Source organism: Oncorhynchus gorbuscha, linkage group LG04 (genome assembly GCF_021184085.1).
Source record: "Oncorhynchus gorbuscha isolate QuinsamMale2020 ecotype Even-year linkage group LG04, OgorEven_v1.0, whole genome shotgun sequence".
NCBI lineage: Eukaryota > Metazoa > Chordata > Actinopteri > Salmoniformes > Salmonidae > Oncorhynchus > Oncorhynchus gorbuscha.
The window spans coordinates 56,775,546-56,800,789 of record NC_060176.1 but is presented as its reverse complement, the minus strand read 5'-3'; the positions used below and the strand labels follow the sequence as shown (position 1 = coordinate 56,800,789).

The following is a 25,244-nucleotide window of genomic DNA, read 5'->3' as shown; positions in this document are numbered from 1 at the left end:
TAATTTAATCTTCCTGTTCTCTCAACAAGGTTAAAATATACCAAAACATGTGACTTTGTGTGTGTGTGTGTGTGTGTGTGTGTGTGTGTGTGTGTGTGTGTGTGTGTGTGTGTGTGTGTGTGTGTGTGTGTGTGTGTGTGTGTGTGTGTGTGTGTGTGTGTGTGTGTGTGTGTGTGTGTGTGAGAGAGAGAGAGAGAGAGAGAGAGAGAGAGAGAGAGAGAGAGAGAGAGAGAGAGAGAGAGAGAGAGAGAGAGAGAGAGAGAGACAGAGGGAGAGAGAGAGACAGAGAGACAGAGAGACAGAGAGACAGAGAGACAGAGAGAGACAGGCAAAAAAGAAAAGGTAGGGGGTGACAGCATGCCTCACAGAGAGAGAGAGAGAGAGGGGAGGGGGGGTAGGGGGGCAGGCAAAAAAGGAAAGGGGAATATTGAAAGTGAAAGGATGAGTTACCACTCTTTCTTAAACAAACTAAGGTGCAGTGTTTGGCCAGCCTACAAGAGAACAGGTAAGGAGCTTAAAATAATTTTCAAACAGTATTTATGATGCCTGTGGGTGTTTAAAATGTTTTAACGTGTGTAAAATCTTGTTTATAACGGCTATGCTTTGAGTTAGGTTAGAACTTTGCCAAATGACACATGGTTAAATTGACCTATAGTCATGCAAATATTTTATTTGTATTTGGAAGGTTTTATGTTTTGTGAACAGAATACTTGAGAGGGGAAAAAACAACCCCATTGAGTGATGGCAGTCATGGCAACTTTAAAGTCCACTCAGATCACATCCCATTATGTTTGCAATAGCCTACGATTTTAAGAGATATATATAGTTTATTGCTTATCTCAGACATAATATTTGGAGTTTAGACATTAACCGTAATAATGATCTGTACAGTGGCGAGCTGAGACTAAATGTCTTTACAGTAGAATCTGAACCAGAAGATACAGCAGCTAAATAGCCTACGTTAGGATTGAATGGGATTTATGGGAGATTTGCAGTGGAACGCTGTTTTATAATGAATGGGGTTTTTATTGGTGCGCGTGCTTCTATAATAAATTACGTAGGTGACTGGAGCTGGTTCTTTGACGCGGCGTGGCCTGCGGTTGACGGTGAAGACGGACTCATGTAGACCACAAGTGTCCTCAGGCACACGGTGATGATAACCTTATTATTTTTACCAAGTATACTTTTCTGGTGACTTTAGCGGCGTGGCCCCTATTTAATCCCCTATATTTAATATATTTAATTCCCTATAGTTATCCTTGCTGCGAAAATGACGTTCAGCCCAGGCTACGGTAGAGTGCTAACCGCATCGGATGGAGCCCTCTTCTTCTCAGTCTCAAACATCGGTCAATCCGATGCACCATTTCCTTATGTTGAGGTAAGGAGACATTTTGGCCAAATGCGCAACGGGATAGGCTTTTGGGTTAGTAACCTATAATAGCCTATACTAATCTAACATTTTGGCATGCACCTCAATAACACAAAATGGCACAAGGAATGAACCTCTGGGTGTTACGTAACGGTGGCGCTGAATGACCAGTGACTCGGCTTGATAGAAATAGCTTTTGTAGCAAGCTGGGTGAATGTTATTAGCTAAACCCTTTATACTTTGCTGACCTGCACGTATGGTCAGTTCTTGGAGCGGATATAGCCTATAGTATAATTATATTATAAAGCGGCTATTAATGGAATCCTCTGAAATAATGAGTTTTTTAGGCTATGATATATCGAACGTACTAGTTATGTCAGTCTAATTTGCATCTAAAGCTGCCTAACTAAAAGGGTCCATAGCCTCATGAGAATCCATACGTCCATAATATAACGAAATAACTATGGAATTCTTCTTTGCACACAAGATAGTGCTAGACATGTTGTTGTATAGGCTATTCTATGACAGACAGGATTTGGTTGCATCACCTCGTCATTAGACAGAGGTCTGAACTGCAGCTGAAGTACCTCGGTTGAGTTCTTGCTAAATTATGATTGATGACGTGGCTATATGTTAAAACCTCTTGGGGATAGTGAGACGCTAGCGTCTCAAGTGGCCAATTGCCCTGGGAAATGCAGAGGCCAATTTAAAATAAAATGTTATAAAACTCAAACTTTCATTAAATCACACATGCAGGATACTCAATTAAAGCTACACTCGTTGTGAATCCAGCCAACATGTCAGATTTAAAACATGCTTTTCAGCGAAAGCATGAGAAGCTATTATCTGATCTGAACCAGTAAACAAAAGAACAAGCATAGCTTCTTTGTTGGCACTCCAATATGTCCCATAAACATCACAATTGGTCCTTTTTTTCAATTAATTCCATCAATTTATAAAGCAGGTTTGATCCGAAAAAAAGCAGCTTGTCAAAACACAACGTCACTACAAAACATTTCAAAAGCTAATAAACTTTGCCAAAATATTTCAAACTACTTTTGTAATACAACTATAGGTATTTTTAAACGTTAATAATCGATCAAATTGTAGACGGGGCAATCTGTATTCAATAGAGCAAGTAAACAAACCATGGACCTTTTTTACCTCTTGCGTAACTCTCAACAGTGTAACGTTGTTCAAGGATGTGCCTCTTCTTTGTTGCACCAATGATTAACTTCAACCCAATTCCAAAGACTGGTGACATCCTGTGAAAGTCGTAGGAACTGTAAAATGGTCGCTATCAAATATCCCTTGGCAAAGACAACTGAGGGAACGGTCAGAGGCAAAAAAAAGTAAAAAATCTTACCTTTTTCCTCAGGGTTTTGCCTGCTACATAAGTTCTGTTATAGTCACAGACATGATTGAACCAATTTGAGAAACGTCAGAGTGTTTTCTATCCACACCTACTAATCATATGCATATAATATATTCCTGGCATGAGTAGCAGGAAGTTTAAATTGTGCACACTATTTATCCAAAAGTGAAAATGCTGCCCCCTATCCTTAAGAAGTTTTAAGCGCAGACTGTTGCCAAATAGTCAACATTACCAACGAGAGAAAATGGCATTGAGGAGTAAGTTGGCAATCCACCACAGAATTCAGCTTCTGCCGCCTTCCAAGTTCGCAGCCTTCTTCCATTCACGAACATAATATTGAAGCTATTTTTAATGAATTGGCGTGCTGCAGATAGCCTACTAACTATATTGCAGGTCTAATAGCCCTATATTGGAACCCACAGAGACCAAGCATAACCAGCCAACAGTACAGCCATGCAGAGTGGACACTCAAATTTCGTCGAAAGACAATGTCATCATGTTTCGCGCCCTCATTGTCAAGGACGGTGGTGACATTGTTGCAACTCATAGTTGCGGAGGTTGTCTGGGTATTGGGAATGGACATTTTATTAACGAGTTAAGCTACGGCGGTGTAGTAGCTGGCCAGATATGCTATTACATTTTTTCCTCGTGGTCCAGTCTGGCTCATGTCTGGCCACATTGTTTACGTTTTTGCGAGTGGCTGTCAGTCTCCTTTGTAAAGGTCATTCAGTTGCCATACACCTGTTACAGTAGGGTAAGGTATGACACAGAAGCAAGAAGCAAATCTGGTTCCCTTGGAAACTGGATAACGAGATCAGCAACCACTATTTTTCTAGACGTGGATAGGTGTCCGTCTGTCTGTCTGTCAACTAATTATGTTCACCACAATTTTCTTGGATCCTAGACTGATCTATGGTTTGTCACGACTCCGACCGAAAGACACTCCCCTTCCCGTTCGGGTGGCGCTCGGCGGTCGTCGTCGCCGGCCTACTAGCTGCTACTGATTATTTCCTCCCCTCCTTATGTGTTGATTGAGTGCACCTGTTTTGAGTTAGGTAGTAAGGCTTTATTAGTCAGCCGGCCCGCAGGGTTCCTTGTGCGGGATTAATTATTGTGATCGTCTGTTTGGTGTACTTGTGTGCACGTCTATAGGTTTTGTGTTTTCCCATTTTGTGGGTTTTTCCTAGACAGTTTAGCCCCCCCTGTTTGGGGCATTTGTTTGTTCAGTACGCCCTGTGTTTTTGTGAGGGTTGGCTTATGTTCAGCGTTTCTCAGTGCATTAAAATAGCACTCCCCTGAACTCTCTGCTTCCTGCGCCTGACTCCTCACCCACTACACTCAGACCGTTACAGAATCCTGCACCTCTGGAATGGAGTCAGCAGGAGCAACAGCCACTCCCCTCCCATCGATGGAAGAGAGGGTTCTACATCACACCACCGTTCTCCATCGGATCAGAACGGCGATGGATCTGGTGATGGAGAGAATGGACCGATGGGAGAGAAGCGGTTTCCTCTCTCGACCTTCGGCCCCCCCCCTCCTCAGGACTCCCCATCTCCCGACTCCAGCACCCTCCGTCTTACGCTCCCGAGAGTCTATGATGGAGCGGCAGCAGGGTGCCAGGGGTTCTTACTCCAGCTAGAACTGTACCTGGCCACCGTCAGACCTACTCCCTCGGGAGCGGAGAGGGTGAATGTCCTCATCTCCTGCCTCATGGGTCATGCTCTGGAGTGGGCAAATGCAGTTTGGAATGGCCCAGACTCAGCTAAGGAGCACTACCCCGAGTTTTCTCGCCGCTTCCGCGCCGTGTTTGACCATCCTCCAGATGGCCGAGCGGCGGGAGGACGACTATTCCATCTTCGGCAGGAGAAAAGGAGCGCCCAGGATTACGCGTTGGAGTTCCGTACCTTGGCAGCAGGATCCGGGTGGAACGACAGGGCCCTTATCGACCACTACAGGTGTAGTCTCCGGGAGGACCTCCACAGGGAGCTAGCGTGTCGGGACACCGCCTTTCCTTGGATGAGCTAATTGACATGTCCATCCGACTGGACAATCTGCTGGCTGCTCGCGGGCGTTCGGAGAGGGTCCTGTGTGTTCCACCACCCAGCACCTCCACTCCTGTTCCGATGGAGTTGGGAGGGGCTTTGCCGAGGGGTACCGGAGGAGGAGGCTCCCTCTGCACCAACTGTGGTCGGAGAGGACACACGGCCGATCGGTGCTGGGGGGGTCCGTCTCGGAGTCGAGATGGCTGGCGAAACATTTCTCGATCACCCCAGGTGAGTCAGCACCAAACTCACCCAGAACCCCCTGTTGTTCACATGTTTGTCTTGATTTTTTTTCTTAAAATTTTCCCCTCTTCCCAGCATAGGGCGCTAGTCGATTCAGGCGCAGCTGGGAACTTTATGGATCCCGGACTTGCTATTAAATTAGGTGTTCCGCTTGTGCCGATAGATTCTCCCTTTCCCGTGCACTCCCTAGATGGCCGGCCATTAGGATCAGGGGTTGTCAGGGAGACCACGATCCCACTGGACATGGTAACGCAGGGGAATCATAGGGAGCGTATCAGTCTCTATATTATTGATTCGCCTGCGTTTCCAGTGGTGTTAGGGATTCCATGGCTGGCTCTCAAGGGGTGGTCAGATGAGTGTTCTGGAAGGTGTCTGGGAGTTTCCGTCGGTGCCACCTCGGTGGAAAGTCCAGACCAGGGTCCCACAGTGTGCATTCCCCCCGAGTATGCCGATTTGGCAATCGCTTTTAGTAAAAAGAAGGCGACTAAATTACCACCACATCGACCAGGAAGGGATTGTGCGATAGATCTCCAGGTAAACGCTGCGCTTCCCAAGAGTCACGTGTACCCATTGTCCCAAGAGGAGACGTTGGCTATGGAGACATATATCACGGAGTCTCTGGGACAGGGGTACATTCAGTCCTCCATTTCACTCGTCTCCTCGAGTTTCTTTTTTGTGAAGAAAAAGGAGGGAGGATTGCGTCCGTGTATTGATTATAGAGGTCTAAATGCCATCACAGTGGGGTTCAGCTACCCACTACCTCTCATTGCTACGGCAGTGGAATCCTTTCAGGGAGCGCAGTTCTTCACAAAATTGGATCTCAGGAGCGCGTATAGCCTGGTGCGTATTCGGAAAGGAGACGAGTGGAAATCCGCATTTAGTACAACATCGGGCCACTATGAGTACTGCGTCATGCCGTATGGGTTAAAAAATGCTCCAGCTATTTTTCAATCCTTTGTAGACGATATTCTCAGGGACCTGCACGGGCAGGGAGTGGTTGTTTATACCGATGACATTCTGATCTACTCAGCCACTCGCGCCGCGCATGTGTCTCTGGTACGCAAGGTGCTTGGTAGACTGCTGGAGCATGACCTATACGTCAAGGCTGAGAAGTGTGTGTTCTCCAAATGAGCATTCTCCTTTCTGGGTTATCATATTTCCACCTCGGGGGTGGAGATGGAGGGTGACCGCAGTAAGGCCGTGCGTAATTGGCCGACTCCAACCACGGTAAAAGAGGTGCAGCGGTTTTTGGGTTTTGCCAACTACTACCGGAGGTTTATCCTGGGTTTTGGCCAGGTAGCGGTTGCGATGGTCAGCAGAGGCGGACAGAGCTTTCAACAGGTTGAAAGCGCTGTTCACGGATGCACCCGTGTTGGCGCATCCGGACCCCTCTCTCTCATTCATAGTGGAGGTGGACGCGTCCGAGGCTGGGGTGGGTGCCGTGCTATCACAGCGCTCGGGTACGCCACCAAAACTCCGCCCCTGCGCTTTCTTCTCGAGTAAGCTCAGCCCAGCGGAGTGTAACTATGATGTGGGGGACCGGGAGTTGTTAGCGGTGGTCAGGGCTCTGAAGGTGTGGAGACACTGGCTTGAGGGGGCTAAGCACCCCTTTCTCATCTGGACCGACCACCAAAATCTGGAGTATATTTGGTCAGCTAGGAGACTGAACCCGCGGCAGGCAAGGTGGGCTATGTTTTTCACTCGATTCCGGTTCACTTTATCATATAGACCGGGCTCCCAGAACGTGAAGGCGGGCGCACTGTCCCGCCTTTACGACACGGAGGATAGGTCCACCGAACCTACTCCCATCCTTCCTGCCTCAAAGCTGATGGCACCGGTGGTATGGGAGGTGGACTCGGACATCGAGCGGGCGTTACGGGCTGAACCCGCGCCTCCTCAGTGTCCGGTCGGGCGGAGGTACGTGCCGCTTGGTGTTCTGGACCAACTGATTCGGTGGGCTCACGTCCTACCCTCCTCGAGTCACCCTGGGGTGAGGAGGACAGTGGGGAGCCTTCAGGGGAAGTATTGGTGGCCTACCTTGGCTAGGGACGTTAAGGTTTATGTCTCCTCCTGTTCGGTATGCGCCCAGAGTAAGGCTCCTAGGCACCTTCCTAGAGGGAAGTTACAACCCCTCCCCGTTCCACAACGGCCATGGTCACATCTATCCGTAGATTTCCTGACCGACCTTCCCCCATCTCAGGGCAACACCACGGTTCTGGTGATTGTGGATCGGTTCTCTAAGTCCTGCCGTCTCCTCCCGTTGCCCGGTATACCAACAGCCCTACAGACTGCGGAGGCATTATTCACCCACGTCTTCCGGCACTACGGGGTGCCGGAGGACATCGTTTCTGATCGGGGCCCCCAGTTCACGTCCTGAGTATGGAGGGAATTGATGGAGCGTCTGGGGGTCTCGGTCAGCCTGACCTCCGGTTATCACCCCGAAAGTAATGGGCAGGTGGAGAGAGTAAACCAGGAGGTGGGTAGGTTTCTGCGGTCGTACTGCCAGGACCGGCCAGGGGAGTGGGCGAGATACATCCCCTGGACTGAAATGGCCCAGAACTCATTACGCCACGCCTCTACTACTGTGTCCCCCTTTCAGTGTGTGTTGGGGTACCAGCCGGTCCTGGCACCGTGGCATCCGAGCCAGACCGAGGCTCCTGCGGTGGAGGAATGGGTGCAGCGCTCCAAAGAAACCTGGAGAGCCGTCCAGGAATCCCTTCAACAGGCTAGTGGATGGCAGAAAAGGAGTGCTGACCTCCACCGCAGTGAGGCCCCCGTGTTTGTACCAGGGGACAGGGTCTGGCTCTCGACCCGAAACCTGCCCCTCCGCGTGCCCTGCCGGAAGCTTGGGTCGCAGTGTGTAGGGCTGTTCAAAGTCCTGAGGAGAATAAACGAGGTGTGTTATCGATTACAACTCCCTTCCTATTATCGTATTAACCCCTCGTTTCATGTGTCTCTCCTCAGGCCGGTGGTAGCTGGTCCCCTACAGGACGGTGAGGTACTGGAGGTCCCTCCTCCCCCTCTGGACATTGAGGGGTCCCCGGCTTATACGATACGGGCCATTCGGGAGTCGATACGCCGGGTGAGGGGCCTGCAGTACCTCGTGGACTGGGAGGGGTACGGTCCGGAGGAGAGGTGCTGGGTACCCACCGGGGACATTTTGGATCCGTCAATGTTGAGGGATTTCCATCGCCTCCATCCGGATCGCCCTGCGCCTCGTCCTCCGGGTCGACCTCGAGGCCGGTGTCGGCGTGCTGCGGGAGCCACGCGTCAAGGGGGGGGTACTGTCACGACTCCGACCGAAGGACACTCCCCTTCCCGTTCGGGTGGCGCTCGGCGGTCGTCGTCGCCGGCCTACTAGCTGCTACGGATTATTTCCTCCCCCTCCTTATGTGTTGATTGAGTGCACCTGTTTTGAGTTAGGTAGTAAGGCTTTATTAGTCAGCCGGCCCGCAGGGTTCCTTGTGCGGGATTAATTATTGTGATCGTCTGTTTGGTGTACTTGTGTGCATGTCTATGGGTTTTGTGTTTTCCCATTTTGTGGGTTTTTCCTAGACAGTTTAGCCCCCCTGTTTGGGGCATTTGTTCGTTCAGTACGCCCTGTGTTTTTGTGAGGGTTGGCTTATGTTCAGCGTTTCTCAGTGCATTAAAATAGCACTCCCCTGGACTCTCTGCTTCCTGCGCCTGACTCCTCACCCACTACACTCAGACCGTTAAAATGGTTAGATTTTGTTTTGGGGGGGGGGGGGCTTGCTAAGATTGCCAAGGAGGGGTTCTTGATCAAATAATGCTTAGATGATTGAATGTAGAAATTCATCAAGAGACAGATGTCAGTGTGAGTATTTTTGTCCAAAAGAACGCTGTTGTTTGACATTGCCAGGCCTATTGGTAAGACCATGGCTGAATTTATTGAAAAATGTGTTTTGGTTGCAAGTGCTTTATAGAGAAATGTGATTTCAGCTGCATCCTTGCATAATGGAACTCCCTGTGGTCTGTTTCATTTGATCAAAGATGTATCTCATCGGGTAATAATGTGAATCATGTTATATTTTCTTATGTTGAAAGTGGCTTATGTTGGAGAGAGATTGTGATCCTATAACACATTGTTCTGGGAAATGGAATGTCCTCTCAGTATAACTTAGCATGTAAGTCAGCATAAAACACAGGGAAACACAAAATGACAAGACACAGATACTGCCTGAGTATAACCCAGATGCTAGACAAATTAAGTTAGCAGAGTCTGTGCTTATTTTTAGGAACACATCCTACTTCACTTCCAGAACTCTGAAATCCCCAGTGTGTCTCTTGAAATGAAAGAGTAAGGAACGTCAGGGACCTTCCGAATTGGCACAGGCACTCAGCCAGGCAGCCACATCACTGGGGCCGAGCTCCCTGCCATCCAGGACCTCTATACCAGAAGGTGTCAGAGGAAGGCCATAAAAATGTTCAAAGACTACAGCCACCCAAGTCATAGACTGTTCTCTCTGCTACCGAATGGCGAGCGGTACTGATACACCAAGTCTAGAACCAACAGGACATTGAACATCTTCTAGCCCCAAGCCATAAGACTGCTAAATAGACTGTTAAATAGACTGCTAAATTGTCATGTTTTGTCATTAATTATCATGTCTTGTCCCTGTGCTTCCCCTTCTATTCGTTTCCCTCTGCTGGTCTTATTAGGTTCTTTCCCTCTTTCTATCCCTCTCTCTCCCCCTTCCTCTCTCACTCTCTCGCTCCCTCTTCTCTCTATCGTTCCGTTCCTGCTCCCAGCTGTTCCTATTCCCCTAATCAATCATTTAGTCTTCCCACACCTGTTCCCGATCCTTTTCCCTGATTAGAGTCCCTATTTCTCTCCTTGTTTTCCGTACCTGCCCTGTCGGATCCTTGTCTATATTCACCGTGCTGTGTCTATGTTTTGCCCTGTCGTGTCGTGTTTCCCTCAGATGCTGCGTGGTGAGCAGGTGTCTGAGTCTGCTAGGTTCAAGTGCCTTCCCGAGGCAACCTGCAGCTCTTGATCATGTCTCCAGTCTGTTCTCGTCTTTACGAGTAGTATTATGCCTTTTGTTTTGTTAAGTATCTTACTGGATTAAAAACTCTGTTTTCGCCAAGTCGCTTTTGGGTCCTCATTCACCTGCGTGACAGAAGGATCCGACCAAGGAATGGACCCAGCGACTACAGACGCTCGTAACACTGCCGTCGAGATCCAAGGAGCCATGCTCGGCAGACACGAGCAGGAATTGTCTGCTGCTCGCCATGCCGTGGAGAACCTGGCCGCTCAGGTTTCCGACCTCTCTGGACAGTTCCAGAGTCTTTGTCTCGTGCCACCTGTTACTTCCTGGCCTGCCGAGCCTCCAGAACCTAGGGTTAATAACCCACCTTGCTACTCCGGGCAGCCCACGGAGTGCCGCTCCTTTCTCACCCAGTGTGAGATTGTGTTCTCTCTCCAACCCAACACATACTCTAGAGAGAGAGCTCGGGTTGCTTACGTCATTTCACTCCTTACTGGCCGGGCTCGAGAGTGGGGCACAGCTATCTGGGAGGCAAGGGCTGATTGCTCTAACAAATACCAGAACTTTAAAGAGGAGATGATTCGGGTTTTTGACCGTTCAGTTTTTGGTAGGGAGGCTTCTAGGGCCCTGGCTTCCCTATGCCAAGGTGATCGATCCATAACAGATTACTCTATTGAGTTTCGCACTCTTGCTGCCTCTAGTGAGTGGAACGAGCCGGCGCTGCTCGCTCGTTTTCTGGAGGGACTCAACGCAGTGGTTAAGGATGAGATTCTCTCCCGGGAGGTTCCTTCAGATGTGGACTCTTTGATTGCTCTCGCCATCCGCATAGAACGACGGGTAGATCTTCGTCACCAGGCTCGTGGAAGAGAGCTCGCATCAACGGTGTTTCCCTGCTCCGCATCGCAACCATCTCCCTCCTCTGGCTCAGAGACTGAGCCCATGCAGCTGGGAGGGATTCGCATCTCGACTAAGGAGAGGGAACGGAGGATCACCAACCGCCTGTGCCTCTATTGCGGATTTGATGGACATTTTGTCAATTCATGTCCAGTAAAAGGCCAGAGCTCATCAGTAAGCGGAGGGCTACTGGTGAGCGCTACTACTCAGGTCTCTTCATCTAGATCATGTACTACTATGTCGGTCCATCTACGCTGGACCGGTTCGGGTGCTACATGCAGTGCCTTGATTGACTCTGGGGCTGAGGGTTGTTTCATGGACGAAGCATGGGCTCGGAAACATGACATTCCTTTCAGACAGTTAGACAAGCCTACGCCCATGTTTGCCTTAGATGGTAGTCATCTTCCCAGTATCAGATTTGAGACACTACCTTTAACTCTCACAGTATCTGGTAACCACAGTGAGACTATTTCTTTTTTGATTTTTCGTTCACCTTTTACACCTGTTGTTTTGGGTCATCCCTGGCTAGTATGTCATAATCCTTCTATTAATTGGTCTAGTAATTCTATCCTATCCTGGAACGTTTCTTGTCATGTGAAGTGTTTAATGTCTGCCATCCCTCCCATTTCTTCTGTCCCCACTTCTCAGGAGGAACCTGGCGATTTGACAGGAGTGCCGGAGGAATATCATGATCTGCGCACGGTCTTCAGTCGGTCCCGAGCCAACTCCCTTCCTCCTCACCGGTCGTATGATTGTAGTATTGATCTCCTTCCGGGGACCACTCCTCCTCGGGGTAGACTATACTCTCTGTCGGCTCCCGAACGTAAGGCTCTCGAGGATTATTTATCTGTGTCTCTTGACGCCGGTACCATAGTGCCTTCTTCCTCTCCGGCCGGGGCGGGGTTCTTTTTTGTTAAGAAGAAGGACGGTACTCTGCGCCCCTGCGTGGATTATCGAGGGCTGAATGACATAACGGTTAAGAATCGTTATCCGCTTCCCCTTATGTCATCAGCCTTCGAGATTCTGCAGGGAGCCAGGTGCTTTACTAAGTTGGACCTTCGTAACGCTTACCATCTCGTGCGCATCAGAGAGGGGGACGAGTGGAAAACGGCGTTTAACACTCCGTTAGGGCATTTTGAGTACCGGGTTCTGCCGTTTGGTCTCGCCAATGCGCCAGCTGTTTTTCAGGCATTAGTTAATGATGTTCTGAGAGACATGCTGAACATCTTTGTTTTTGTCTATCTTGACGATATCCTGATTTTTTCACCGTCACTCGAGATTCATGTTCAGCACGTTCGACGTGTTCTACAGCGCCTTTTAGAGAATTGTCTCTACGTAAAGGCTGAGAAGTGCTCTTTTCATGTCTCCTCCGTTACTTTTCTCGGTTCCGTTATTTCCGCTGAAGGCATTCAGATGGATTCCGCTAAGGTCCAAGCTGTCAGTGATTGGCCCGTTCCAAGGTCACGTGTCGAGTTGCAGCGCTTTTTAGGTTTCGCTAATTTCTATCGGCGTTTCATTCGTAATTTCGGTCAAGTTGCTGCCCCTCTCACAGCTCTTACTTCTGTCAAGACGTGTTTTAAGTGGTCCGGTTCCGCCCAGGAGCTTTTGATCTTCTAAAAGAACGTTTTACGTCCGCTCCTATCCTCGTTACTCCTGACGTCACTAGACAATTCATTGTCGAGGTTGACGCTTCAGAGGTAGGCGTGGGAGCCATTCTATCCCAGCGCTTCCAGTCTGACGATAAGGTTCATCCTTGCGCTTATTTTTCTCATCGCCTGTCGCCATCTGAGCGCAACTATGATGTGGGTAACCGTGAACTGCTCGCCATCCGCTTAGCCCTAGGCGAATGGCGACAGTGGTTGGAGGGGGCGACCGTTCCTTTTGTCGTTTGGACAGACCATAAGAACCTTGAGTACATCCGTTCTGCCAAACGACTTAATGCCCGTCAAGCTCGTTGGGCATTGTTTTTCGCTCGTTTTGAGTTTGTGATTTCTTACCGTCCGGGTAGCAAAAACACCAAGCCTGATGCCTTATCCCGTCTGTTTAGTTCTTCTGTGGCTTCTACTGATCCCGAGGGGATTCTTCCTTATGGGCGTGTTGTCGGGTTGACAGTCTGGGGAATTGAAAGACAGGTTAAGCAAGCACTCACGCACACTGCGTCGCCGCGCGCTTGTCCTAGTAACCTCCTTTTCGTTCCTGTTTCCACTCGTCTGGCTGTTCTTCAGTGGGCTCACTCTGCCAAGTTAGCTGGTCATCCCGGTGTTCGAGGCACTCTTGCGTCTATTCGCCAGCGCTTTTGGTGGCCGACTCAGGAGCGTGACACGCGCCGTTTCGTGGCTGCTTGTTCGGACTGCGCGCAGACTAAGTCGGGTAACTCTCCTCCTGCCGGTCGTCTCAGACCGCTCCCCATTCCTTCTCGACCATGGTCTCACATCGCCCTAGACTTCATTACCGGTCTGCCTTTGTCTGCGGGGAAGACTGTGATTCTTACGGTTGTCGATAGGTTCTCTAAGGCGGCACATTTCATTCCCCTCGCTAAACTTCCTTCCGCTAAGGAGACGGCACAAATCATTATCGAGAATGTGTTCAGAATTCATGGCCTCCCGTTAGACGCCGTTTCAGACAGAGGTCCGCAATTCACGTCACAGTTTTGGAGGGAGTTCTGTCGTTTGATTGGTGCGTCCGTCAGTCTCTCTTCCGGGTTTCATCCCCAGTCTAACGGTCAAGCAGAGAGGGCCAATCAGACGATTGGTCGCATACTACGCAGCCTTTCTTTCAGAAACCCTGCGTCTTGGGCAGAACAGCTCCCCTGGGCAGAATACGCTCACAACTCGCTTCCTTCGTCTGCTACCGGGTTATCTCCGTTTCAGAGTAGTCTGGGTTACCAGCCTCCTCTGTTCTCATCCCAGCTTGCCGAGTCCAGCGTTCCCTCCGCTCAAGCGTTTGTCCAACGTTGTGAGCGCACCTGGAGGAGGGTGAGGTCTGCACTTTGCCGTTACAGGGCACAGACTGTGAGAGCCGCCAATAAACGCAGGATTAAGAGTCCAAGGTATTGTTGCGGCCAGAGAGTGTGGCTTTCCACTCGCAACCTTCCTCTTACGACAGCTTCTCGTAAGTTGACTCCGCGGTTCATTGGTCCGTTCCGTGTCTCCCAGGTCGTCAATCCTGTCGCTGTGCGACTGCTTCTTCCGCGACATCTTCGTCGCATCCATCCTGTCTTCCATGTCTCCTGTGTCAAGCCCTTTCTTCGCACCCCCGTTCGTCTTCCCTCCCCCCCTCCCGTCCTTGTCGAGAGCGCACCTATTTACAAGGTACGTAAGATCATGGACATACGTTCTCGGGGACGGGGTCACCAATACTTAGTGGATTGGGAGGGTTACGGTCCTGAGGAGAGGAGTTGGGTTCCGTCTCGGGACGTGCTGGACCGTTCGCTTATTGATGATTTCCTCCGTTGCCGCCAGGGTTCCTCCTCGAGTGCGCCAGGAGGCGCTCGGTGAGTGGGGGGTACTGTCATGTTTTGTCATTAATTATCATGTCTTGTCCCTGTGCTTCCCCTTCTATTCGTTTCCCTCTGCTGGTCTTATTAGGTTCTTTCCCTCTTTCTATCCCTCTCTCTCCCCTCCCTCTCTCACTCTCTCGCTCTCTCTTCTCTCTATCGTTCCGTTCCTGCTCCCAGCTGTTCCTATTCCCCTAATCAATCATTTAGTCTTCCCACACCTGTTCCCGATCCTTTTCCCTGATTAGAGTCCCTATTTCTCTCCTTGTTTTCCGTACCTGCCCTGTCGGATCCTTGTCTATATTCACCGTGCTGTGTCTATGTTTTGCCCTGTCGTGTCGTGTTTCCCTCAGATGCTGCGTGGTGAGCAGGTGTCTGAGTCTGCTAGGTTCAAGTGCCTTCCCGAGGCAACCTGCAGCTCTTGATCATGTCTCCAGTCTGTTCTCGTCTTTACGAGTAGTATTATGCCTTTTGTTTTGTTAAGTATCTTACTGGATTAAAAACTCTGTTTTCGCCAAGTCGCTTTTGGGTCCTCATTCACCTGCGTGACATAAATAGTATCTGCACTAACTTTTTTGACTCATCACATATGCTGCTGCTACTGTTTATTATCTGTCACTATATTCCTAGTTATATGCACATATCTACCTCAATTACCTCGTACCCCTACACATCAACTCGGTACTGGTACCCCGTGTATCATTGTGTATCTATTAGTATGTGTTTTATTACGTGTCCTGTTATTTCTCTATTTTCTTTCTCTCTGCATTGTTGGGAAGGGCCCGTAAGTAAGCATCTCACTGTTAGTCTACACCTGTTGTTTACAAAGTATGTGACAAATAAAATGTGATTTGATTGCAGTATTGATACCTGATGGGGTCAGATGGGTTTTGATGAGGTAAAATGTTTTTAACAAGCTCCTCAGTACCTCTGTGATATTTGATATCTCCAGTTGATTATCGCTTTGGAATTTTATCAAACTCTGCTTTCCTCTGCCCTGACAGGCCCCAGTTGATGGATTCTGACATGGACTATGAGAGGCCAAATGTTGAGACTATCAAGTGTGTGGTGGTAGGGGACAACGCTGTTGGGAAGACCCGCCTTATCTGTGCCCGGGCCTGTAATGCCACACTCACTCAGTACCAATTGCTTGCTACACATGTACCCACTGTCTGGGCCATAGACCAGTACAGAGTTTGCCAGGAGGTGAGTGGTGGAGTTCTCTGGTTTTGACTGTTAATTAATAAAAAGCTTTATTTGTTTGTCGGTTTTCTCTGTTTGTGGCTATGTTTTTTGTAATGGACTGCATGGGGTTTGAAATTAACTGTTTGGTCCACCAGCAACTTGACGGTGAAGGAAAACAATACTGAAATCCTCTGTTTTAAGTGCTACAGTTGGGTAAACCGTTGTTGCACATTAACAAACCTGCAAGACAATGTATATCTTGGGCTTAGCACATTAGGCTGGTGGGCAGGTGTTAGATTCACACTTTGTGGTTGTTGGTAATATCCATGCATATGATAGATGTCTCTCTGGTCAGGTTCTGGAGCGATCTAGGGATGTGGTGGATGACGTCAGTGTGTCGCTGCGGCTCTGGGACACGTTCGGGGACCATCACAAGGACCGACGGTTTGCGTATGGAAGGTGAGATCAGCTGACCTTGTTTACTCATGCAAGTCATGGTACTGGTGCAGAGTAAAGTAAGTGGACCTTTCCTGTCTGTCCCTTCCATAACCCCACTCGTCATTGGAGGTCGGATGTGGTGGTTCTGTGTTTCTCCATCGCCAACCCCAACTCCTTGTACCATGTGAAGACCATGTGGTACCCTGAGATCAAACACTTCTGCCCCCGGGCTCCAGTCATCCTGGTGGGCTGCCAGCTGGACCTGCGCTACGCTGACCTGGAGGCAGTCAACCGGGCACGACGGCCACTAGCAAGGTGGCCTACAACTCCTAAGTCCAGTGCTTTCAATCTAAAACAGTGCTTTTCATCTCAAGTTAAAGTTGATAGCCTGTGATTGATAGATTCACTGTGTCATCATTAGAAATGTAGGTACCACTTTGTACTAAGATTTGTAAACAATATACAATGTTATTCATCCTCATGCTGCTCTGAATCATGTTAATTTAGTCTGTAAACTCACTTAACCTTTGGCCTCTTTGGCTTCATTTATGGTCATATCTTCCAGACCCATTAAATACAATGAGATTCTACCTCCAGAGAGGGGCCGTGAGGTGGCCAAAGAGCTGGGAGTGCCGTACTATGAGACCAGCGTTGTGGCTCAGTTTGGAGTAAAGGACGTATTTGATAACGCCATCCGGGCCGCCCTAATCTCACGACGTCACCTGCAGTTCTGGAAGTCACACCTGCGCAACGTGCAGCGGTCTCTCCTCCAGGCCCCCTTCCTGCCTCCCAAACCCCCACCACCCATCATCACTGTGCCACCTCCCCCCCACCACCACTGAGGAGCATCCTGTCCGTCTTCTAGAGGACCCCCTGTGTTCCGATGTCATCCTGGTCCTACAGGAGAAGCAGAGAATCTTCGCCCACAAGATCTACTTGGCCACGTCCTCCTCCAAGTTCTATGACCTCTTCGTCCTGGACGCCCGGTCTGAGGAGACCGAGCGGCCCCCCTCGCGCCACCGCTCTGTCTGGCCGTGAGATGCTGATGCGTGCTGCCAGCTTCGATGTATGTGAGAGCCCTGACGAAGGTGACAGGGCCAACCTGCGGGCCTGCACCAGTGACGGCACTCTGAGGGAATCTGTAGGGGGCCGGAGGGGCAGACTGCTGTCTACCTGGAGCAGGGCTTTTGTCAGCATCCAGGAGGAGCTGGTGGATGACCCAGTGACCTACAGCCCCAGGCCTATGACCGTGGTGCACATGGACCAGTCCATGCAGCTGGGGCCCTTCCGCGCTGTGCTTCGCTACCTGTACACTGGTCAGCTGGACGAGCACGAGAAGGAGCTAATGCACATCGCACACATTGCTGAGCTGCTGGAGGTCTTTGACCTGCGCATGATGGTGGCCAATATCCTTAACAACGAGTCCTTCATGAACCAGGAAATCACCAAAGCCTTTCATGTACGGCGCACCAACAGAGTCAAAGAGTGCCTGGCCAAAGGCACCTTTTCTGGTGAGCGCACATCATAATACTGAGGGATTTTGTACACTCTGTGTTTCTCCTTGGATGCAGTATGATTTCTATTTGTGTTCCAGATGTAGTGTTCAAGCTGGATGATGGAACGATCATGGCCCATAAGCCCTTGCTCATCTCCAGCTGTGACTGGATGGCAGCTATGTTTGGGGGGCCCTTTGTGGAGAGCTGCACCAAAGAAGTAAGTCAATTCTTTACACCCTCTCACTGGAGTTAGAGAGTGTGCCACTATATTACATTTTTGTGCACAATAACAAGACCTCCTGCAAGTCACCTGAATAACCAGCTTGAATAACCAGCCTGCATAACTAACCTAAATAACCAAACACACAAGATCACAGTAGAATACACTAGTGAATAGGAACAGGAAGAATGATGTTGATCTGTGCCTTTTGTCTCAGGTGCTGTTTCCTAACACGACTCGCAGCTGTATGAGGGCTGTGCTGGAGTACCTGTACACTGGGCGCTTCTGTTCCCGCACTGACCTGGATGCCATGGAGCTCATTGTTCTTGCCAACCGTCTTTGCCTCCCACACCTAGTTGCACTAACAGGTATCTACTTGTTTTTGAGCACACCGTCATTCACAAAGCCACATCTGTGCAACACTAGACATGCACACTTATAGTTTAACACACACTTCCCCCTCTTTTTCATTCTCTTCATAGTGTCTATTAGGCTAATATGTATGTTGAGAGAGTTGTTTCTGTTACTTTAATAATTCTGTTGCAAGTTAGATTTGGCAATGTGCACAGTGACAGACTGGGTTTTATAGGATAGGATGATCTTCAATGTCCCAGAAGGAAATATTGTCTTAGACACATTACTGCTGTAAACAAAAGAGACTCTGTACATTACACACTCAACATAATATATTGACTACATGTTACTCTTATTATACATGTTGTACACTTCTTATATAGCCAAATACATAATACGTTGCACATTCCCTTATATTCTGTCAGTGGTGTACTATCATAGCTCAGGTTGACTTATAGTATTGCTGTTTAGGTATTTGATGGACATGGGAAGGAAGGAGTGCTTATATCTGTTCAGCTTACAAGTAGGGACCCTATAGCGTCTGCCTGAAGGGAGGAGTTGATACTCAGAGTGAAGTACATGGGAGGGATCAGAAATGATGCTGCCTCACACCCATGACCTTCATGGCAGTTTGTATGAGGTGGGCAATTTGAGATTTCAGTTGAATATCTATATGACCGCATGGTAGATCAGGATAATTATTTTCAGGACAACTCCTGAAAGCCATAGGAAGTAGAGGTGTTGTTGGACTCTGGAGCAGACACTCTTTACTTGGACCTTCCAGCTCAGCACATTGTCCATATATACACCCAGGTACCTGTACAAACTAAGCTGTGCTATGTTGACATTGTGTACAACCACAGGCACATGGTCACTAACAGATTTGGGTTCAAACAGATTTGGGTTCAAACACTATCTTCTCTGTTTTCTTTACATTAAGGATGAGCTGGTGCTCATCAAACCACTTGACAAATCTTTGAATTTCTGACCTGTACACAGTAGTATCAGCATGTTTATACATCAGACCAAGAATGGTGGTATCATCAGAAAACTTGACAATACAATAATCATAATTACTGCAAATGATTATTATTATGTTGTTCTTGGGATACCCTGCATGTCATGCCTCTGTTTTAGAACTCTATACAGTGACAGTCCTGATGGAGGCTGCTATGATGGGGGCTGATATTGACGGAGATGTGCTGTTATACCTGGAGATGGCTCAGGTAAGATGGAGGCCTTGTTCCTATTGCAATTCCAGGAGTGTATTTATTCTTTATACTGTTTTTCTCCAATCTCACAACTGTTTCTATTTCTAATGCTAATTTCTTTAACAAGTGTTACACTTTTAAATGTAAAAAGTTAGAACGTGTGGAATAGGGTCTTCTATAATATCTTGTATCTCTCTGGCAGTTCCATTGTGCCCAACAGCTAACTGGCTGGTGCCTTCACCACATCTGCACCAACTATAATAGTGTGTGCCGCAAGTTTCCTCGAGACATGAAGGCCACGTCTACAGGTAATGCAAGTGAAATACTAACTAAAGAGACCTGTATGTGCGTGAAACTACGACTGTCATTTGAATCTCCCCTTTACATCAATGCAGGATTTATAGAGAAGTTATCATTATATGAAGCATTTGTGTCTGCACATCTGTCTGCATTTGATGTTGCTAAAGCTGTTGAGCCATGCCTCTTGCAGACAACCAGGACTACTTTGAGAAGCACCGCTGGCCACCAGTGTGGTTCCTGAAGGAGGATGACCACTACCAGAGAGCAAGGAAGGAGCGGGACAAGGAGGACTACTTGTACCAGAGGAGGCAGTGTAAACGCAAGTGGCTCTTCTGGAACTTTCCCTCTTCTCCCTCTGCCAACTCCGCCTCTTCTGGTTCCAATGCTGTCGTCTGATTGGCACTCAGGTTACAGGCAAGGCCCTCTGTGGGGATCTGTAGAGATGGCTTGGGAAAGTGGAGAATCAGCACTGTTGGCCAGACGCTAGGCCCACTCATTCAGGCCCTCACCTCTCCCTCCCTCATTTCTGTTTTGCATCTGCAGCCAAGCTACACTCCCCCAGGTTTGCAGGGTCAGCTAAATCCGATAATGAACGTAATTACTCTCTTTCTTTTTGTGTTAGCTTATCCATGCAAAGACAATGAAGCTCAAACCTTAAAGATCAGTGACTTAAACCTTATAAACAAGGCAAGGTAGATGGTGCTGATGACTGCTCAATATGTTGTTGATATTCCTGCATACACCACCAGGGGGAGAACTGAGCAAGTTATGAAGGGGCTTGGCTTCAAGGTATAGAACTGTGATCCTAAGCTCATGATAACCATTGACTGACTTGAATTGACATCCAAGTGCTTATCAGCTGCAACAGACATAGCAAAGACCAATAACCAGCAAAGTAACACAGAAATCAAATCTCAGTGATAACACTTTCTTGCCCTTAAGTGTTTGCACAATCTACCAAACCAGGATGTGTACAGTACAATTATAATCACTCAACCAGAAATATCAACAAAATGCATTAGGTCTGCATTAAGATGAATCTATTCAAGTCATATAGGACATCCCCTTAGATCATCTGCCTACTGGAAACCACTAAGTCTGTACAGAATTACGACTTAAATGACAACAGCGGAGATTTGACTCCTGTCCTCTTTTGTACAGTTATTGTATCTTGCATTTTTCTGTACAACTTGCACAGCTGACATTGATGTGAGTGTAATACACGACCCATGTGTTGTGACGTATGGCTACATGTCAGAAAAGGGCTTTCTTTTACACAGCCACGTTTGTCTTTTGACAAGATGCAAGAGAACCTGAATCACAGAGTATTGTTCAGCATTTGCTTTTGAAACGCACAACAAACATAAACAAAGCTCACCACACTGTGTTGCAACAATGGAATAGCTTTGCACTACCAAGTTTCCTTTTCCTTAAAATCGGCAATTGTACCTTATCAGGACAGTCTGATATAATTATCCACGTATCTTGGACCCCACAGCTTTATGTTGAATGCCACTATCAACCGGACCATTCCACATTATAGCAATGGATCTGGTGCATTTCAGAAACCATAAGGCCAACTCTTGGACTTGGAGAATCCACATGTACAGCAGTTCCCCTCTTGGACGGTGGTGTCTTAGGCTTGTCTGTCTGTAATGGCAGTGACCTTGCCTTTTAGAAGTTTGACATTATGCTTATAGGGTATCCCTGTGATTGCATGTCATTGGTCATTTCAGACATACACATACAGGAGACTGTCTCGTGTCTGGGTCTCATCATTCATCTATAAACTCCTCCTCACACCCTGCTACTGGACTCTTCTCAAGAGAGGTGAGAGCACCACCTGTATGTATCAGCATTCTGATGAGAAGAGCACCGAGGCCATTACACTACTGGACACACATGTCTGACAAGCTTCAAACAGTCTAAATGAGCTTGGAGAGATGATCATAGGATGAGAAAAATAACAGCACTACAAGACAATCCTCGGTGTACGCTGAAGAGATATCTGAAGAGGATGTTTATATCCCTGTTGTAATTTCAACAACGACAACCCACAGTATTGTTTTGATTTAAAAGCATGGTGCTCATTCATTATTGTGAGTATTTACAGCAGGTGTATATCAAAAGTGGATCACCGATTTCTAGCAACACTTTACGTGAAGTTGTCCCCATTGCAGTGCCCTGGAATTACTATGGAATGCCGGTGGTGACCAGAATTAATAACAAAACTTGACTTGTTTCACACACATAATTATGAATGCTGCTAACTTATCAATGAAATTGAAAATCCATGTTGTTTTGTGCTATTTGGGCAACTTATTGTAAGGTGTGATAGTCTACTAGATTTTGTTTGTTTTATGGATAGTTTTTTCAGATTTCTCCAGTGCTTGTGCTGACCTCTGGTTACATGTATGGTATGCAGGCAAACTGCTTTCAGATCAAAAGAAGTGGCTCTATGGCTTGAGAAGGAAAATATGACATGGAGCACCCTTCTAGCCAATATACATTATTGTGAAGAATTTACTTGTAATATATATATATATATATATATATATATATATATATATATATATAAATATAAAAATAATAGATTGTAGACATAGCTTTTAGTAAGATAATGTAAGTTACTTGTAGGATATTGTTCTCCTTCATGCACTTAGAAAATATAGCCTACATCCTTTATGTCTTCACTAAAATGAGCTTCACAGTAATTTAAATACCATGAATCCACTTAACATGATATCTCAGAATGTTGTTTAAATGCTCAATTATACAAATAGACTGCATGTACAAGGCTCATATAGATGTGTAATCTGTAATTTAAGGTATAGATTATAATATATGCCATTTAGCAGACGCTTTTATCCAAAGCGACTTACAGTCATGTGTGCATACATTCTACGTATGGGTGGTCCCGGGGATCGAACCCACTACCCTGGCGTTAAAAGCGCCATGCTCTACCAACTGAGCTACAGAAGGACCAGTGCAGGAGCACAAGGCAGTATTTTTAGATCAAGTTCATATGTGATTTGTTGCTATAATCTAATTGAAAAAGGCAGGTTTGACATATGTATCTTGTAAAAGGATGAATCACTTGGCATACCATCCCAACTCCTAATCACTTGGATCATTCTGTATTGCACTGGACATCCGAGTATGTAGGCTTGTTTAGTCGTCAATGTTCTGTTTTTACCAAGTAATGTTTTGGAATTGTTTGTCTGTAAAATGGTTTTGTTGTGTTTTGTCAAATTGGTAAATGCATCAATGAACCACTGTCTCACTTTGAAATATTGTATTAATCATATATTTGATCAAATTTACCCTTAGAAGATTTATGTTTTGATTCAGACCTTTGTTTCTTTTTTTTCAGTTTTGTCCATTCCACTTGACAATCCGCATTTACATGCTGTGGTTGAAATGCATTTGAGTATATCTCAATTAGCCCTCTTCTGCTAATGCACTGCATCCAAGAAGACACCTCATGCCTTAATGTATAGTGTGTGAGAGACATTGAATGTAGATATTGTTACTGTGGTCACTAGTTTGTGTGTACTAAAGATGTGTCAATGTACCATGGTACTGAAGGCTTTGTTTATGTGTAAGTGTACATATCTGAGTGTGGCATTAATGTGTGTACACTTGAAAGCATCATGAGCCTGTGCTTTTGTTAGTTTAAACAGTGTTTTGGTTGAATATGTTCATGCTCTGAATGGAATGTTTAGTAGTAAACCACTTTTCACCACACCAATAGACTAACATGATGACAAGCCCACTCTAGGCAACACATTAATCAATTACAAAAGTCAGCACATCCCCATCAAATTAATGCAGAGAATACCAATTCTAATTTGTTTTCTGATCATTAACTTCACTATGGAGAAATACCAGTATTATCATTACAATGGATGGCATTGACTTGGTGTGGGAATTAAAAGTTGGGATTATAAATCAAAAACATAGATAATGGCCAATTGTTATAATGTGGCCGAGCTGTACATATTTCAGCATAGATACTGGCTGATTTTGTACACTATGCAGGACATAGGCACACCAGTGTCGTTTAAACCATACATGCACATTGCATTATGTAGACTGAGAGCCTTAGCTCATATCCTTAGATGAGTAGGCAACCTCAGGTGTTAATTGCAAATATATTATGACTAGATAAAAAGAAAAGTTCTAACTCAGAACTTTTAAAGCCCTTTTCCATGTGTTTAGGTGCTATATCACCGCTGCAGAGAAGCACAAACCAAAGGGAGCTTGTAGCAGTACCAGGACACCAATCTGCTGCACAATCAGTTGCATAGTTATAAACAAGACTTGTATTGAATGGTTGAATTCAAAACTTGAATCTTTTCTCAGTGTTTATAGCCTGGTCTGACATTTTTGCTCGTCAACAGGTATTTATTTGTGTTGTTCTGGAGAGTTACAGATGTTTGTATTGTTTGTTAGGAGCTGTAGATCTGGAGTTCTGTAGCATGTGTTCTTGAAATGTGTAAATAGTGTTTATGTAATAAATATAAAGTAGCAGCCTGCACACAGATGTCTTTGTGTATGACTCCGATCCTATAGAAAGTGGTCCAATCGCCAAACAGGGTGTTGATTAATGATCTGACTTCTCCAGTCATCTAGGCGGGGCCGGTTATAGCCATGGAAACTCATTTCATGAATCTCTCGACTAACAGTTATTGTGCTGACGTTGCTTCCAGAGGCAGTTTGGAACGTGGTAGTGAGTGTTGCAACTAAGGAAAGACTATTTCTACGCGGTACCCACTTCAGCACTTGCCGGTCCCATTCTATGAGCTTGTGTGTTCTACCACTTCACGGCTGGGCCGTTGTTGCTCCTAGACATTTCCACTTCACAATAACAGCACTTACAGTTGACTGAGGTAGCTCTAGCAGGGCAGAAATGAGATGAACTGACTTGTTGGAAAAGTGGCATCCTATGAGGGTGCCACGTTGAAAGTCAATGAGCTCTTCAGTACGGGCCATTCTACTGCCAATGTTTGTCTTTGAAGATTGCATGGCTGTGTGCTCAATTTTAAACACCTGTCAGCAATGAGTGTGGCTGAAATATAGCCGAATCCACTCATTTGAAGGAGTGTCCAAATACTTTTGTATATATAGTGTATATTTTATTTTAATACAGACCAACAAAAAAAGTTAAACATTACAAATTATCCAGCGGATAATGTCAGTGCCCTACTTGTTGTTATTTCTCCATTCCACGTGGAAATCACCACAACCTTCCAAATATACTTTAACATGACTATAATCCAATCAAAACCATGTAGAAATGATAATGGACCTACATTTCTATACTTTCTAAAAACAATGGATAGAATAATTGGCCAATTTTGACACATTTTCAGTGTGGCTCTGGACCTCTTTGAAGACCGAATGCGGCCCTGGGACGAAGTCAGTTTGACTCCCCTGATGTAAATACTGTATATTTTGGGGGAATATCTCATCTCAGAATGCTTTGCCCTTTACAAAAGCATTTGTTTCTATATAATCCTGCACAACTCTCTTCTTAATCAGGGATGATATTGGGAGATGTAAGTAATCAACTTATTTTTTTAATTGGGAGGGTAGAGTTGACTGATCCA

The 25,244-nt window shown here is 46.7% G+C and overlaps 1 protein-coding gene across 1 annotated transcript; it reads left to right on the top strand.

Moving 5' to 3' along the window:
• The first annotated feature begins 434 nt into the window (after nt 1–434).
• Nucleotides 435–24,178, top strand: LOC124034339 (rho-related BTB domain-containing protein 2-like). Its single transcript, XM_046347404.1, is given in 12 exon segments — nt 435–1,378; nt 15,433–15,634; nt 15,969–16,072; nt 16,181–16,366; nt 16,617–16,875; nt 16,877–17,076; nt 17,078–17,562; nt 17,646–17,764; nt 17,985–18,135; nt 19,259–19,347; nt 19,535–19,640; nt 19,823–24,178. Coding segments are annotated over 12 exon segments (2,172 nt in total). The 5' UTR covers nt 435–1,313; the 3' UTR covers nt 20,029–24,178.
• Nucleotides 24,179–25,244: the final 1,066 nt, after the last annotated feature.